An 18747-nucleotide genomic window follows, 5' to 3' on the forward strand; every position below is an offset into this window, starting at 1 on the left:
GACTGGACAGCGTTTCATTCTGTTGCACATGGAGTCACCTTGAATCAGGGGCCAACCCGAGGGTAGCTAACAACGACAACTACACAGTATAAAAAGTTGAGGTTAGAAATGCCATTATTCACTGACATCCTTTCAAAGTATACCAAAATGCAAAGGCAATCAAAGAGCAAGAATAAAGAAGAAAAAAAGTCAGATGCCACATTTTACTTCCAAACCAAAGCAAACTCGATGCGCCAAGTCAATTTTGACACATAGTAACCCTACAGGACAAAGCAGAACTGCCCCACACGGTTTCCCAGGAGCAGCTGGTGGATTCAAACTGCCGACCTTTTGGTTGGCAGCTGAGCTCTTAACTTCTGTGCCACCAGGGTTCCATGTTTTACTTACTAGGGTATAAGAGAACTTTTTTTTTTTTTAAGGAGAAGTAGCTTTTTTTAATGGAAACAAGCCACCTCTAACCAGTCCAAACAATCTATTCTGATTCTCATCCTCCTCAGAAATAAATTAATTTTGCACTGTGTACTTTTTAAATAAGTGTTTATGGCAGCGGGGAAGGAGAGACAGGGAGGCTGGCTTTATTTGCTTTTCAAATCTTCCCAGCCTTTTTGAAAACAGCATCTTCAAAATAATTTTTGCACGCACTGCAGATTTTTGGCAGGGTAACTTTGTGCTATTTCAAAAGCTTTGCTGAATTTGAAAAACTACAATTACTGTTTTCATCCTGTCATGTCAGAAATTCTTGGGAACTATTAAGTCTGCTCTTCATTCCCTATGCACACCAACCCTGACATGCTTAAAGGGCTCAGATGGGGCATTTAGTCACAAAAGACACCAACAGACACAAAAGAGAGCAAGTCCGCTAAATCCTCACACAGCTCAGGATAAGGCTCTGGTGACTAAAAACATGTGACCTGATTTTCATAACGTAGAAAAAACAAATACCTCTCTAAACAAATGTTTAATCTGCCTTTAAATTTTTCATAGCAGGATTATCCCAATGGCGGCCAAACAAATGAAGCTGCTTTCCGTTTAGGTTAGCAAAAGGTGATGTGGCAACACGTGATATGATCAGAGCGGATTCTTAAACCAGGGGAAATGGCTCTGCTTTGTAAGGCAAAGCATAAAGTTTTATTGTGTGCAAGGAAAACTGCAAGTATAAAATTGTGAACACCAAATTATTCTGAATTTTGGGTAAGATTGAGAGAAACAGACATGTCCACCACTGAGCAAAGAACAAGACAAAGAAGTGTTCTTTGCTGTTTGAAATTCAGAAAGGACAGGCAGAATGCAAACTCAACTCACTTATAGATTTCTTTTTTTTTAATTTTATTGTGCTTTAGGCAAAAGCTTCCAGCTCAAGTTAGTTTCTCATTGAAAAATTTATGTACATATTTGTTTCGTGACATTGGTTACAATTCCCACAAGGTGACAGCACTCTCCCCCTTCCCACCACCTCAGGTTCCCCGTGTCCATTTGTCCCGTTTTCCTGTCCCTTCCTGCCTTCTTGTCTTCCTTTGGGGCAGGAGTTGCTCATTTGGTCTCGTATATTTGGTTAAACTAAAAAGTATGTTCCTCACCTGTGTTGTTTGTTTTACAGACCTGTGTTATGGATTGAATTGTGTCCCTCAAAACTGTGTGTCAACTTCGCTAGGACATGATTCCCAGTGTTGTGTGTGTCCTCCATTTTGCGATCTGATGTAATTTTCCTATGTGTTGTAAATCCTAACCTCTATGATGCTAATGAGGCAGGATTAGAGGCAGTTATGTTAACGAGGCAGGACTCAATCTACAGGATTAGATTGTTCTCGAGTCAATCGCTTTTAGATATAAAGGAGAGAAGCGAGCAGAGAGGAGAGAGACGTCATTACCATCAAGCAAGAAGAGCCAGGAGTGGAGCACATCATTGGACCAGGAGTCCCTGCGCTGAGAAGCTCCTAGGGGAAGATTGATGACAAGGACTTTCCCTTAGAGCCAACAGAGAGAAAAAGCCTTCCCCTGGCGCTGGCACCCTGAATTCAGATATCTAGTCTCCTAAACCATGAGAGAATAAACTTCTGTTTGTTAAAGCCATCCACCTGTGGTATTTCTGTTACAGCAACACCAGATAACTACAAAAGCCTCTCTAATTTTTGTCTGAAAAGTGGGCTTCAATTCTGAGTTAGCATGGTTTCTGGGGGCCATAAATTTGGAGATGCCTCCAGTCTCTACCAGACCAGTAAGTCTGGTCATTTTTTGTGAATTTGAATTTTGTTCTACATTTTTCTCCCATCCTGTCCAGGACTCTATTGCGATCCCTGTCACTGCAGCGGTAGTCACAGCAGGCACCATCTAGTTCTTCCAGGCTCTGGCTGGTGGAGGCTGTGGTTCATGTGGTCCTTTAGTCCTTTGGGCTACTATTTTCCTTGTGTCTTTGGTTTTCTTCATTTTCCTTTGCTCCAGATGGGACAGGACCAACAGACGTATCTTAGGTGGCCACTCGCAAGCTTTTAAGACTCCAGACACTACTCACCAAGGTAGGATATAGAACATTTTCTTTATGAACTATGTTATGCCAACTGACCTAGATATCCCCCAAACTATGGTCCCCAGCCCTCAGCACTAGCAACTCAGTCCCTCAAGGAGTTTGGACATGTCTAGGAAACTTCTATGACTTTGCCTTGGTCAAACTGTGCTCTCTCCCTTCACCCAAGTTGATAATTGCCTACTATCTAGTTAGTGATTTGCCCTTTCCATCCCTCTCCACCTTCGTAACCATCAAAGAATGTTTTTTTTTCTGTGTGTAAACCTTTTCTTGAGTTCTTATAATAGTGGTATTATACAATATTTATCCTTTTGTGATTGACTTATTCCACTCAGCATAATACCCTCCAGATTCACCCATGTTGTGAGGTGTGTCACGGATTCGTCATTGTTCTGTATTGCTGGATAGTATCCCTTTGTGTTTATCCATTCATCTGTTGATGAACACTTAGGTTGTTTCCATCTTTTTACTATTGTGAACAGTGCTGCAATGAACATGGGTGTGCATACATCTATTTGTGTGATGGCTCTTATTTTTCCAAGATATATTCCTATTAATGGGGTTGATGGATCATATGGTATTTCTATTTCTACCTTTTTAAGAAGGCACCATATTGTTTTCCATAGCGGCTGTACCATTTTACACTCCTACCAGCAGTGCATAAGAGTTGCAATCTCCCCACAACCTCTCCAACATTTATTACTTTCTGTTAGTTGCTTATGATTTTTCTCAAGAAAAAGATCTTGTCTCAGAGACCCTTAATGGAAGAGGAGAACTGACCCACGAATATGTCATCATATTACAGTTTCATATACAACATGAACAGGAAAAAATTTTAAATCCTTTTACCTTGTGGGCAGTTCAAACCCGTGGGATAAAGATGTGGCAGTCTGCTTCTATAAACAGTTACAGCCTTGAAGTCCTATGGAGCAGTTCTACTGTCCTGCAGGGTCACTATGAGTCAGAATCAACTCGATGGATATGGGTCTGATTTTGGTTTTCTAACCTTATTGTGTCTAATATAACCAGCTAAGCCATTTCTACAAACACGTTAGAATACTCCATTGCCAGCGAGTCGATTACAACTCATAGTAACCCAACAGGACAGAGTAGAACTGCCCCATAAAGTTTCCAAGGAGTGCTTGGTGGATTCAAACTGCCAACCTTTTGGTTAGCAACCATAGCACTTAACCACTATACCACCAAGGATTCCCTTATTAGAATAGTATGCTACTTATACATCATAAAGGAATTTAAAAACTATTTGAGTAGGTCAGTTTTCAAATTTCTCTTATTCATCATCAGTCTTAAGTGAAAAAGAGTAATGGGAGAGGGGAAGAGATAATTCTTTAAAATAAAGCTGTTATGTCAGGTATATGTGTAAATTGGAATTTGATAGGAAAATAAAGTAACTGTCCCCAAAATAGTAATGTTTTCCCTGAGTCAAACAGAATTGCTTAGATAGTTCCTGGTATCCTTACTGACTCAAACAAAGTCACCTGTATTTAAAAAAAAAAGTCTTTTCTGAAAGACTTTGCTTCTGAAATACAAGGACGCCTTTTCTAGAGAATCGTGTTATAATGTTTGAGTAACTGTGGTAGGCAGAATAATGGTCTCCCAGAGATGTCCATGTCCTAATCCCCAGAATCTGTGAATATGTTACCTTACATGGCAAAGGGACTTCTGAAGATATCATTAAGGTTATGGAATTTGAGCTGAGGAGATTATCCTGGATTATCCTGGGTGGACTCAACCAAATCATGTGAGTACCTAAAAAGAACCTGTCTCTGCTGTGGTCACAGACAGATGTGATGACAGAAGAAGGGTCAGAGAGATGCAACACTGCCGGCTTTAAAGATGACGGAAGGAGGCCGCAAGCCAAGGACTGTAGGCAGCTTCTAGAAGCTAGAAAAGATGGGAAACAGATTCTCCTCCAGAGCTCCAGAAGGAATGTGGCCCTAAACACACCTTGATTTTAGCCCAATGAGACCTGTATCAGACTTCTAACCCACAGAACTGTAAGATAACAAATTATGTTGTTTCAAGCCCCCAAGTATGTAATGGTTTGTTATAGCAGCATAGAAAACTAATACAGTAGCCTGGATTCTTTTTGACAGAGATAGTAGCTTATTCTCTTTTTCTCAAAAGAGAATTTCCTTTTGGAGAAAATAGAGAGATGTCCTATTTAAATGTAAAATTCGCCTACTGAGCTAATATAATTCAAAGTAGAGTCTTCCCATAAAAATTTGTAAATATATACAGGTACTCCTTGATTTACAACATATTTGAGTTATGATGAGCCACACTTACAAACTTCCATTTTCTTCGTTTGCTTTTGTACATTTTATCATTACCGATATGTACGACATACAATGTTGCAACTAGTAATTTGCTGATGTCATTGTATCTACAAGTTTATATGTAATGTTTCCAAGCCCCAAAAACAAGTAATGATAGGATTTATAAAGCTATTGATAATAAAAAGCAGTAACAATGAAAACTAAAAAAAAAAAAAAAAAAATGAGGTTTTCAACTTACATCAGAACCAACTTAAGACAGTCACTGGAATGGAACCCCATCATAAGTCGGGCACTACCTCTACTTTCAGCTCATCTGAAACCTTTCAGACAATGTCCAATGTTAACTGTTACAGGTGGCTGAGCCAACAAGCCTTGTTCCCATGCCACCTAGCTCCGTAGTCCAAAAACAAGTCTGTGTACCACAAAGATGGCAGTACAGCGTGACCACCCCTCCTCATTCCTACGGATTACTCACTCAATGAACTCCTCTTTACACTGCTGTAACATCTCACATGTCTGTTGAATCTCTTGCTCGCTCAGAAGCACCAGCATCCCAATAGTCAGGTGAAGCTTTTTCGGTTTCTGGAAAATGGAGCCATCGACTCCACGATCCTGTTATCGACAAGAGAAAAACAAGAAACTCAGCCCACCAAATGGTCAACAATTACTTTAAAACAAGGATAAGAATGTAAGGGGACAGGGAAACTAGATTGATGGAAACAGAACATCAGAAAGGAAATATTGAGAATGGTCACGTGTTGTAAAGAATATAACCTGTGTCATTAAGCAAGCTGCACAGAAATTGTTGAATGGGGAGCTAAACTGCTGTGTAAACCTTCACCAAAAACACAATAAAATATTATTTAAAAAGAAACAAAGAAACTCAGCCCATACAAAAGTAAACTGTAGACTAATAGAATGGCATGGCCCAGGAAAGAGAGAACGCCATCCAAATATAAGTTCTAAGAATATCTTTAGTTTCTTAAAAGCTTTTGTTAGTTTCAGAGCAGCTGGGCCCATAATGAGTAACATGCTCTTTATAAAAACACAGGGCTCTCTCTATCCTAAGAAGCCCTGGAGGTGCAGCGCTCAGCTGCTAACTGAAAGGTCCGTGGTTCAATCCCACTAGCCGTTCCATGGGAGAAAGATATGGCACTCAGCTTCCGTAAAGATGAAACCCTATGGGGCAGTTCTACCCTGTCATATAGGGTCACTATGAGTCTGAATCAACTTGACAGCACACAACAACAACATTTCTATCTTAATGGAGACTGCAGTATTTTCAGGTAGAATTCTGTATGTTAACTGTAAATTCTCCCAAGCAAAAAGATGTGTGAAATGTGAATCTGGAGAGATACCTAGACACTTCAGCTGCCACATCAAATATGGTCACCCTTTTCTGGCATCATCATTGCTTCACTTTAAAACCTTCGCATCTAGGAGATGCAAAAGGTAAATATACCTTATGAATCCTTTTTTTTTTAATTGAGATAAAATTCACCGTTTTAATAATTTTAAAGTATACGATTCAGTGACTTTTATTATTTCACGATGTTATGCAGCCAACACCACTATCTAGTTCCAGAACATTTCCATTACCCCAAAAGAAACCCTGTACTTCCCAATTTCCTCTTACCCTCTATATCTTGGCAACCACTAATCAGCTTTCTGTCTCTATGGATTTGCCTATTCTAGAGGTTTCACATAGCTGAACCATATACTATGTAGCGTTTTGAATCTGGTTTCTTTTATTTAGCATGATGTTTTCAAGGTTCATCCATATTGTAGCACGTGTCAGTATTTCATTCTTTTTTTTTAAAGGCTGACTAATATCCCATTGTATGGATATACCACATTCTGTTAACCACTCATGAGGTGACGGACATTTGGGTTATTTTCACTTTTTGCTTAATAATGTCTCTATGAACACTTATGTACAAGCTTGTCTATGCACATATGTTTTCAATTCTCTGGACCATGTGATGACTCTACGTTTAACTGTCTGAGGAGCTGTCAATTTCCACAGCAGCTGCACCATTTTACATTTCCATTAGCAATGTATGAGGGTCCTAATTTCTCTACATTATTGCCAATACTTGTTATTTTCTATCTTTTTCACACGGTCCTAAGAGGGATGAAGTGGTATCTTATTGTGGTTTTGATTTGCATTTCCCTAATGACTAATGACATTGAGCATCTTTTCATGTGCTTATTAGCCATTTGTACGTGTTGTTTCAAAAAATGTCTATTAATATATCTTGCCCGTTTTTTAAATTGGGTTTTAGTCTTTTTATTGTTGGGCTGTAAGAGTTCTTTATATATTCTGGATACTAGATCCGTGTCCCTTTTGCAGGTAAGTAGCTCTCAAGTTTCATCAACATCATTCTGCAAATGGAGATAAGAAAAAATGCTGAGACTCTTCCCCTCCAACAGGAACAATGCAGCAACTTATCTTTGAATTCCAAGTTCTTACCCCGTAATCTGATCTCGGGCCTAATGAACCACCCCAAAGGCAGAGAAATATATTTATCAAGTGAGGGTAACTTAAATCCCATTCTTGGTTTTCCTAAGACTTACTGCCTAATTTTTGCCTTGGCAATAGGAGTTAATAGGTTAATTCGTTTTCTAAGTGTTAATGGAACTTCAGCTATTTTTATATCTGATGAAAAGTTCTGAGATTCTACACATCAACCCAAACTACCCCATTTCATGAAAGTGATTTTTAAGGAGCAATCAGCTTTAAATGTGTCAACAAAGGCAAAGTGCAAGCTGGTCGCCTCAGCTGCTCTAACCCACGGCAGAACTTGTCACTTAGAAAATGCATCCAAGATGTTAAAAAGCCCCCAAGTGATTCCAACATTCACAACTCCATCCCAAACTCCAGGTGAGAACTGCTTCCGAAGCAAGAATGGCGAACATTTGTTAAGCCCTTTCTCTGCCCCAGGCATTGCTCTATGCACTTTACAGGCAAAAACCCCATGAAGGAAGTGCTATTATTATCCACACTTTATAGATAAGGAAACTGACGTACAGAGAAATAAAGCCACTTTCCCAAAGTAATACTGCTAGGAAGCAATGAAGTCAAAGTTCAAACCCAGGCAGTCAGGCCCCAAAGGCTGCACTTTTAACCAACATTATATTGCCTTCCTAGTAACAACTGTCTAGAGAAGGCTGAAATAATAAGAATACCACCCAGAGGCAAGTCCTCACCCATTTCAACAAAGTTCACACGATAAGTACGTATGATCACTAAACTAGCCCTGGGAATAAAGCAAATCTCATACTTCTATGAAAACAAGTGTTTTTAATATTTGCTTTTCTTAGATATGACAGCAAAAGTAGAATTCACGGAAGAAAAAAATTGATAAATTGAACTTGATCAAAATTGAAATTTAAGATTCAAGAAATCTTTGAATTTTTTAATGGTGCTTCAAAAGACACCATTAAGAAAAGACAAGCCACAAACTGGGAGAAAGATATTTATAAATCATATATCTGATAAATGTAAATATATAAAAGCTCTTTAAATTTAATGATAAAAAATACATATAACCCAACTAAAATATAAGCAAAATATTTGAATAGAAATTTCACCAAAGCAGATATGCAAATGGCTAACCATGAAAAGATCCGCAACACTGTAAGTCATTAAGAAAATGCAAATCAAATCCATGAGATATCACTAGAATGACTATAATCAAAAAGATAGGAACGCGTTGGCAAGGAAATGGAGAAACTGTACTGCTTATACATTGCTGGGGAAACGTAAAATGGTACAGTCACTTTGGAAAACAGTTTGGCAATTCCTCTAAAAGTTAAACATAAATTTAAAATACAACTCAGTCATTTTACTCCCAGGGCTCTACCCAGGAGAACTGAAAACACAGGTCTATATAAAGACTTACAAGCAAATTTCATAGCAGTATTATTAATAACAGTTCTAACAGGGAAGCAATGCAAATATCCATCAAATGGTGGATAGATATATAAAACGTAGTGCATTTACACAATGGAATATTATTCAATAATAAAAGTAATGAACTACTAATACATACAACAATCTGGATGAACCTCAAAAACACTATGCTAACAAAAAAAAGCTAGGTACAAAAGACTACATATTGTATGATGCCATTCATATGAAATGTCCAGAAAAGAAAATCTACAGAGACAGAGAGATGATTAATGGTTGCCTGGGGTTATGGGTGGAACTGCCAACAGGCATGAGGGATCTTTTTTGGGGTGACAGAAACGTTCTAAAACTGAATTGTAGTAATGGTTGCGAAACTCTCTAGATTTACTAAATTTCATTAAATAACACACGTAAAATGGGTACAATTTATGGCATGTAAATTATCCCTCAATAAAGCATTTTGTGTGTGTGTGTGCACATGTGTGTATCTTCTCTTCTTAAGAGCATCCTAGCAACCATGAAGCAATTTTTCACCTATAACTCAACCTACCGAGAGCTATCTTTATGGAATAATTTAAGAGTAATTGTCTCATATCCAATCTTTCCTATTTGATGATCTCCCAGAGGTTTTTATAACGTTAAAAACACTACTCGCACACGGTATGAGATCGACACACAAAAACTAGACTGGTTCCTTTACACTAAGACGGAGTATTCTGAAAAGGAAATTAAGAAAACAATACTATTTACATTAGCCCCCAAAATGATAAAATACCTAGGAATTAAGCTAACCAGGTACATAAAACACTCATGCACTGAAAATTGTACAAGAGACTAAAAGAGACCTACATAAATGGAAGGACATTCGGTGCTCATGGATTAGAAGGCTTAATATAATGAAAATGTCAATACTACCTGTCTTAGTCATCTAATGCTGCTATAACAGAAATACCACAAGTGGATGGCTTTAACAAAGAAAAGTTTATTTCCTCACAGTAAAGTTGGCTAAAAGTCCAAATTTGGGGCATCTGCTCCAGGGGAAGGCTTTCTCTCTGTGTCGGCCTTCTCATCAATCTTGGACTCGGAGCTTCTCTGCACAGGGACTCCAGGATCTGCTCTGCTCCCAGCAGTGCATTCTTGGTGGTATGAGGTCCCCCTGTCTCTCTGCTTGTTTCTCTCTTTTATATTCAGGAGATGGCCTCAAGGCACAATCTAATCTTGTAGGCTGAGTCCTGCCTCACTAACAACTGCAGCCCATCTTCCCTCATTAACATCACAGAGACAGGCTTTACAACATACAGGAAAATGACAAAATACTAGGAATCATGGCCCAGCCAAATTGATACATACATTTTTGGGGGGACATAATTCAATCCATGACACTACCTAAAGCAATCTATAGATACACTGTGATCTCAATACAAATCCCAACAACATTCGTTACTGAACTGGAAAAACGACCGGCTTTACATGGAAAGGAAAAAGGGTCTGAAAAGCCAAGGCAATATTGAAGAAAAACAAAATAGAAGGCTCTCATGCTCCCCGATATCAAAATGTAGTATACAGCCACTATAATCAAAACAGCCTGATATTGATTCAATTATAGATACATAGACCAATGGAACAGAATTGAGAACCCAGAAGTAAATCTATCCATTAAGAACAAATGATTGTCAACGAGGGTTCAAAGTCCATTCAATAGGGAAGAAACGAGCATCTTTAATAGATGGTGCTGGCATAATTGGATATTCACTTGCAGAAGAATGAAGCAGGACCCATACCTCACACCATACACAAAAATTAACTCAAACTGGATCAAGACTTACATTTTATATCTGAAACTACAAAGCTCCTGGGAGAAAACTATGGGTTCTAATTTCTTAAAAAACAGACTAACAAAACTACAAATGCATGAATAGCAGGAAACAAATTAGATAATTGGGATGTCATAAAAGTTAAATACTAATGTTCATCATTGGAGCCCTGGTGCTGTAGTGGTTAAGAGCTTTGCTGCTAACTAAAATGTTGGCAGTTCAAATCCACCAGCAGCTCCTTGGAAACCCTATGGAGCAGTTCTGCTCTGTCCTGTAGGCTAAGAATCAGAACTGACTTGATGGCACCTAACAACAACAACACAATGCTCATCAAAAGATTTTATCTGAAGAGTAAAAAGACAACCTGCAGACTAGGAAAAAATCTTCAGAAAAGACGTATTTGATAAGGGTCTAACCTCTAAAATACAAAAAAAAAACTTCAACAGCTCAATGGCAAAAAAAAAAAAAAAAAATAGCCCAATTAAAAAATGGGCAAAGGACACAGACACTTCACCAACCAGGACATTCGAGTAGTCAACAAACACACAAAAAGATGTGCACAATCATTAGTCATTAGAGAGATGCAAATCAAAATTACAATGAGATACCACCTTGCCCTGGCTCAAAAGGCACTGATTTTAACAAACAAAAAAAAAACAGGTAACGACAAATGTTGGTAAGGATGTGGGGAGTTTAGAACACTTACTCATTGCTGGTGGCACTGTAAAATGGTACAATAGCTATGGAAAATATTATGGTGCTTCCTCAAAAAACTAGAAATAGAAATTCCTTATGATCCAGCAATCCCACTCCCAGGTATATACCCTAAAGAGCTAATAAAACAGACACGAATAGATATATGCACACCTATGTTCATTGCAGCATTATTCACAATAGCAAAAAAAAAGGAAACAGTCTAAGTGCCCTTCAACGGATGAATGGATAAGCAAAATGTGGTAGATACATACAATGGAATATTATGCAACCGTAAAGAAGAATGATCAGTCCACAAAACATATTAAAATATTGATGGACCTGGAGGACATAATGCCAAGTGAAATAAGTCAATCACATAAGGACAAATATTTTATGATCCCACTTTTATGAGAAGAATAAATATATATACAGAGATCAATGATCATTGGTGGTTACCTGGGGTGGGTGGGGGTGGGGTAAAATCATTCTCTAAATCCTAGATACTTATTACTTCTTATGATAGGGAAAGTAGCCTGAAATACGTAAGGAGCACAGCTTGATCAAAGTAAATGATGCCACTAAGAAATGTACAAAAGGATGTCTGTGCTAAAAAACAAACCAAACCCATTGCCATCAAGTTGATTTTGACTCATAGTGACCCCAGAGAACTGCCCCATAGGGTTTCCAAGGAGTGGCTGGTGGATTCGAATTGCAGCCATAGCTCCTAACTACTACACCACCAGGGCTCCATTTGTGTAAAGAACATGACATATATTATTTGGTAGCAACACCGACAATAGCCAAAGAATGAGTGTATGGTCACATACTCATGTGTAGAGATGTCTTAGTTATCTAGTGCTGCTGTAACAGAAATACCACAAATGGATGGCTTTAACAAACACAAGTTTATTCTCTCACAGTCTAGAAGGTCGGAAGATTGAATTCAGGGTAAGGCTTTTCTCTCTCTCGGTTCTGGGGGAAGGTCCTTGTCATCAACCTTCCGGGGTCTAGGAGCTCTCAGAGCAGGAAACCCAGTCCAAAGGACTCACTCTGCTCCTGGCACTGCTTTCTTGATGGTGTGATGTTCTCTCACCCTCTCTGCTTACTCTTCTCTTTTATATCTCAAAAGAGATTGACTCAAGACACAATCTAATCTTATAGATTGAGTCCTGCCTCTTTATCATAACTGCCTCTAATCCTGCCTCATTAACATCATAGAGGTAGGATTTACAACACACAGGAAAATCCTATCAGGTGACAAAATGGTGAACAATCACACAATAGTGGAAATCATGCACTAGCCAAGACGACACATATTTTGGGGGGACACAATTCAATCCATAACATTCCACACTTTGACCCCCCAAAATTCGTGTTCTTGCCACATATAAAACACATTCATCCCATCATATCATACCAAAAGTCTTAAATCACCTCCAAGTCCAAAATTCAAAAACTCCTTTTCATCTGTGAAATCTAGAACACAAGTTATCTGCTTCCCAAGTACAATGGTAGAACAGGTACAAGGTAGATATTTCCATTACAAATGGGAGAAACTGGAGGGAAAGAAGGGATAACAGGTACCAAGCAAGTCAGCAGAACATATTACTTTAGCTCTTAAGGCTTGATAATAATCCTCTGTTCTCTGAGACCATTTAGGCAACCAACGGCCTTGCCCTCCAGACTCTGGGTGTTGGTCACTCTGTCTGGATCCCGGGTGGAGGCCCCTCGGCCCTGTGCTTCAGAGCTCCTCCTTACAGGCCAGTGGGCCAGCAACTATGCTCCCTCGCATTTGGGTGGTTCCATTCTCCTAGTCTATCTCAGTGGCAACTCCACACCCTTGGTCCCAGCCAGGCCCATTCTTAGGGCCCTTAAGCATGGCAGCCCTGCCCCCTCAGCTCTGGCAACAGATCTGGCCCCATCCCACTGGCACTCATGAATGGCAGCCCCACACTCTGGAACCAAGCTGGTGAAGATCTGACTCTTTGAGACCCCAGAGGCTATGGCCCTACCCTTTGAGACTAAGGCAGCTCTGCTTCCTCTGTTCCTTGTCTCTTCAGCTTCTGCTTTCTGGTTCCTTGGCCTTTCGGGCCTCCCCCGGCTGAGGCAAGTGTTCCAAAGCTCTTTAGCTCGATCAATAAGTGCCTGGAGGTACCCCACTTTGCCAGTAAACTTCAACCAGAAGGCACTCAGCTCTCTTTTCCATGGCTTAGCTCCATTGCTAAGTGCCTGCAGGTACCTGTCTTGGTCATCTAGTGCTGCTATGACAGAAATACCACAAATGGATGGCTTTGACAAAGAGAAATTTACTCTCTCACAGTCTAGTAGGTTACAAGACCAAATTCAGGGCATCAGCTCCAAGGAAAGGCTTTCTCTCTCTGTCGGCTCTGGAGGAAGGTCCTTTTCATCAGTCTTCCCTTTGTCTGGGAGCATCTCAGCACAGGAACCTCAGGTCTAAAGGATGCGCTCTGCTCCTGGCACTGCTTTCTTGGTGGTATGAGGTTTCCAACTCTCTGCTAGCTTTCCTTTCATCTCTTGAGAGATAAAAGGTGGTGCAGACCAAACCTCAGGGAAACTCCCTTTACTTTGGATCAGGGATGTGACCTGGTAAGGGTGTTACAATCCCACCCTAATCATCTTAAACATAAAATTACAATTCAACCCTAATCCTCTATGACAAAAAATTACAATCACAAAACAGAGGACAACCACAACATGAGGAATCATGGCCCAGCCAAACTGTTACATACATTTTTGGGGAGACGTAATTCAGTCTGTGACAGCACCCCACTCCGCCAGAAAGCCTCCTGCACAAAGGCACTTAGCTCTCTTGCTCTGTGGGTTGGCTGCCTCACTGTCTTGCCCTGGTCTCCTGGTTCTGCTGCTGCTTTTTGCTGTTTGCGCCGTCTCCAGTGTAACAGTTTTCTTCACTTCCTTCTGAGTCCGCACCAGAATTGTCTTTGATGTGCATAATTCCACCCACAGTCTCTTCAAGGCAATCTAGACTTTTACTATTAAAAAACCATTGCCGTCAAGTCGATTCCAATTCATAGCGACCCTATAAACCCTATAGGCACTTTAAAATTCTTCCAGCCTCTACCATTCCATTTTAAAACCGCCTTTGCACTTTACGTATCTGTTAGAACAGCATCCCACTCTTTCGGTACCAAATTCTGTCTTAGTCATCTGGTGCTGCTGTAACAGAAATACCACAAGAGGATGGCTTTAAGGAAGAGAAATTTATTCTCTCACAGTCTAGGAGGCTACAAGTCTGACTTCAGGGTGGTAGCTCCAGGGAAAGGTCTTCTCTCTCCGTCAGCTCTGAAGGAAGGTCCTCATCATCAATCTTCCCCTGATCTAGGAGCTTCTCAGTGCAGGGACCCTGGGTCCAAAGGACGTGCTCTCCTTCTGGTTCTGCATTCTTGGTGGCATGAGGTCCCCCCACCTCTCTGCTCTCTTCTCTCTTTTATATTGCAAAATAAATTGACTCAAGATATCATTTATTCTTGTAGATTGAGTCCTGCCTCATTAACATAACTGCTCTAACCCTGCCTCATTAACATCACAGAGATAGGATTTACAACACATAGGAAAATCACATCAGATGACAAAATAGTGGACAATCATAATACTGGGAATCATGGCCTAGTCAAGATGACACACATTTTGTGGGGACACAATTTAATCCATAACAATAGGCATGTATGTGTAGAGGTAGGTCCATGTGTGTACAGATGTGTACACAGATAGAAGTATCTATATGTATGTGTATGCAAGATATGTGTGGAGAACATAGTTACGGATACTTCTCAGACATAACCAAATACCTCAAGAGATTGGTTTTCTGGGTTTGAGGGCTCAGGACCTCAGTCTCATGGGACAACTCAGTCAAATGGAATAATACAGTTCACAAAGTTCATGTTCTGCAGCTTAGTGAGGTAAGTAGCATCTGGGGTCTTAAAAGTTTGTGACCAGCCATCTAAGATACAACTACTGGTCTCTACTCATCAGAAGCAAAAGAGAAGGAAGCCAAAGTCTCAGAGAAGAAAATAATCTATAAGGCTAATAGCCTACACAAGCCATGGGCCCATCTATCCCAAGACCAGCAAAACTAGATGGTGCCCGACTACCACTACTGACTGTTCTGATCAGGGCTACAACAGATGGACTCTGAGAAGAATGGAAGGAAAACACAGAACTCAAATTCTTAAAAAGTCCAGACTTACTGGACCAGTTGAGACTAGAGGACTCCCTGAGACTATTGCCCTGAGATATTCTTTAAACCTTGAACTGAAACTATCCCAAGGTCATCTTTAAGCAAAATGACAGACTAACACACAAAGTAAAGTATATTAACCGTGAATACAGTGCTTCATTAAAAAACCATCTATATGAGACTAAAAGGTCAACATTTACTCTAAAGCAAAGACAAGAAGATAAGCGGGGGGAGGGGGGTGGTGGCAAAGGAGGGACCTCATACCATCAAGGAAGCAGCACCAGGAGCAGAGCGTGTCCTTTGGACACGGGGTCCCAGTGCCTGAGAAGCTCCTCAACCAGGGGAAGATTGTGGACAAGGACCTGCCTCCACAGTTGACAGGGAGAGAAAGCCTTCCCCTGGAGCTAATGCCCTGAATTTGGACTTGTAACCTACTAGACTGTGAGAAAATAAATTTCTCTTTGTTAAAGCCGAGAAAAAAAAAAAAAAAGAAGGGGGCAGGGAAACTATAACACTGGAAACGGAACAACCAGAATGTAACTGGAATGTTGACACACTGAGAAAAATGTAACTAACGTTATCAAACTATTGGTATAGAAATTGTCAAATGGGTACCTAATTTGCTATGTAAACTTCCACCAAAAACACAATAAAATATTATTAAAAAGAAAAAAAGGACCTGCTGGTAAATTGCTAAGGCACATACAGTTTTGAAACAGCAAAAACAACCAAAATATATATATGTGCAGATATTTATGTATGTAGGCATATATGTATAGAAGTATGTATATATATGTGTATGTGAGTATGCATATATATATATATATGCATCTATGTGACTATACACATATATATCCATTTATATAATAAAGCACATGGGGGCAAAATTACGGATACTTCTTAGACATAACCAAACACCGCACAGGATTGGATTTCTGAGTTTGAAGGATTAGGACCATAGTCTCACGGAACATCTCAGTCAATTGGTATAATATAGTTCATAAAGTTATGTTATACATCCTAGTTTGGTGAGTAGTGTCTGGGGTCTTAAAACTGTCCAAGTGGCCATCTAAGTTACAACTATTGGTCTCTACTTGTCCGGAGCAAAAGAGAGGGAAGAAAATCAAAGACTCAAAGAATAAACTAGTCTATAGGACAAATAGTCTATACGAACCATGACCTTATCTACTCTGAGACCAGAAAAACTAAATGATGCCCGGCTATGACTACCAACCATTCTAATCAGGGCCACAATAGATGGATCCTGATAAATTAGGAGAGAAATACGGAACAGAACCTCAAATTTCTAAAACAGACCTCCAATTGGACTGGTTGAGACTGGAGGACTCTTCAAAACTATAGCCCTGCAATAATTTTAAAACCTTAAACCAAAACTAACCCCTGAAGTCACCTTGTAGCTAAACAACAAATAGGCTCAAAAAATAATGAATATAATCTGTAAGTACTGGGCACCTTTAAAAAATCACCTATATACACCAAAGGATCAACAATTACTTTAAAATAAAGATGAGAATGTAAGAGGGCAGGGAAACTAGATAAATGGAAAGGAACAACCAGAACAGAAATCATGAGAATGTTCGTGCAATGTAACCAAAGTCACTGAACAACCTGTATAGAAATTTTTGAACAGGACCCTAAACTGCTGTGTAAACCTTCACTGAAAACACAATGTTACTTAAAAATAAAAAACAAAACTATGCACACACAGAAATCTTTGTACATGATAAAAGTATCTCAAATTACTGGAGTAAATATGGTCTTTTTTATAAGTTATTAAAAACAAAAGAGAGGAAAACCCTCAATGAGACGGATAACATGGTGGCTACAACGATAGGCTCCGGCATGGTAACAATTGTGAGGATGAGGCAGGACGGGGCAGTGTTTCATTCTATTGCAGAGCTGTTATGAGTCAGAATCGACTCAATGAGTTGATCGGAACCAGCTCTACAGCACCTAACAACAAGAAGTTATTCTGAAAGAACTAAGACGGCCATTCGGAAAAAACACACCACACGTAAGAATAAACTCCAAATAGAACAGGGACTAAAATGTAAAAAAATTAAACTATACAAGTAGTAAAGGAAAACATGGATGAATTCCTCTTAACTGAATTTTTTAAACCATGACTCAATATTCAGATGTATGAAGAGAGAAGACTGATAAATTTAACTACTTAAAAATAGGAAACTTTTATATGGCCAAAAAAAAACACAAGCAAAGTCAAAAGGCAAATGTTAAACAAGGAGAAAGTATTTATAACATATATCAGAGATAAAATTTTTTTTTTTTTATCTCTAGAATGTTGGGTTGACACAGTGGCTGCAAAAATGGGCTCAAACATAGTAACGATTGTGATGATGGCACAGGACCAGGCAATGTTTCATGCTGTTTTCCATAAGGCTGCTATGAATTGGAGCCAATTCGACGGCACCTAACAACAGCAATCCCTACTATCCAAAGAATCATTAAAAATCAAAGGAAAAAACACCAAAAATCCTGTTGAAAAATACACAAAAGACATAAACAGACACTTCACACAAAAACAGAGATTTAAAAATGGCCCTTGAACACATGAAACGATGTAAAGGACGCTCATAAAGGACGCAGATGAAAACTACACAGAATACTATTCCTCACCCATTGAACTGGTAAAAATTCAAGAGCTTGACTATACACTCTGCTGGTGAGACCATGGAGAAACAGACAACTCTCACACATTGCCAACGGAAATGAAAAATGGTACAATCCCTATGGAGGGAAATGTGGCAGTATCTAACAGAACAAAGGGTACCTAAGTATGACCCTTTGATCCAGCAATCCTACCTCTAGGAGTTTATCTTGAAGACACACTTCCAACAGTGTAAAATACATGCATACAAGGCTAGTTGCTGTGCCATTACTACAAAATACAGGAAACTACCTAAATGTCCAAGTATAAGAGACTGGTTGAAAACCATATATAAACACGCAATGGAGAGGAAGCACTCTATATACTGAGACGGGGGGATTTTCAGGACATACTGTTACGTGAAAAAAGCAATGTGCATAAAAGACGTCTTTACAAACCGACAGCCAACATCATTCTCAACAGAAAGAGGCTGAAAGCATCCCCCCTGAGAATGGGAACAAGACAAGGATGCCCTTTATCACCACTCATATTTAACATCTGGAAGTCCTAGCTAGAGCAAGAAGGCAAGAAAAAGAAATAAAGGGCATCCAAATTGGAAAGGAAGAGGTAAAATTATTCCTATTTGCAGATGATATGA

General features: G+C 39.4%; 1 protein-coding gene across 15 annotated transcripts in view; it reads right to left on the minus strand.

The window, feature by feature from the left end:
* The window catches only part of ASCC1 (activating signal cointegrator 1 complex subunit 1), a 151115-nt gene that overhangs the window by 84817 nt on the left and 47551 nt on the right, over positions 1-18747 (minus strand). For all 15 annotated transcript variants that reach the window (XR_010318123.1, XM_023547051.2, XM_023547052.2 and 12 more), the window contains one exon: positions 5297-5433. Coding sequence is in view for 14 of the 15 variants with exons in the window: in XM_023547051.2 (XP_023402819.1) it covers positions 5297-5433 (137 nt within the window). In the remaining variant the exon portion in view is untranslated. The remainder of the gene's footprint in view (positions 1-5296; positions 5434-18747) is intronic.

The sequence above is a fragment of the Loxodonta africana genome, chromosome 16, assembly GCF_030014295.1.
Source record: "Loxodonta africana isolate mLoxAfr1 chromosome 16, mLoxAfr1.hap2, whole genome shotgun sequence".
Taxonomy (NCBI): Eukaryota; Metazoa; Chordata; class Mammalia; order Proboscidea; family Elephantidae; genus Loxodonta; species Loxodonta africana.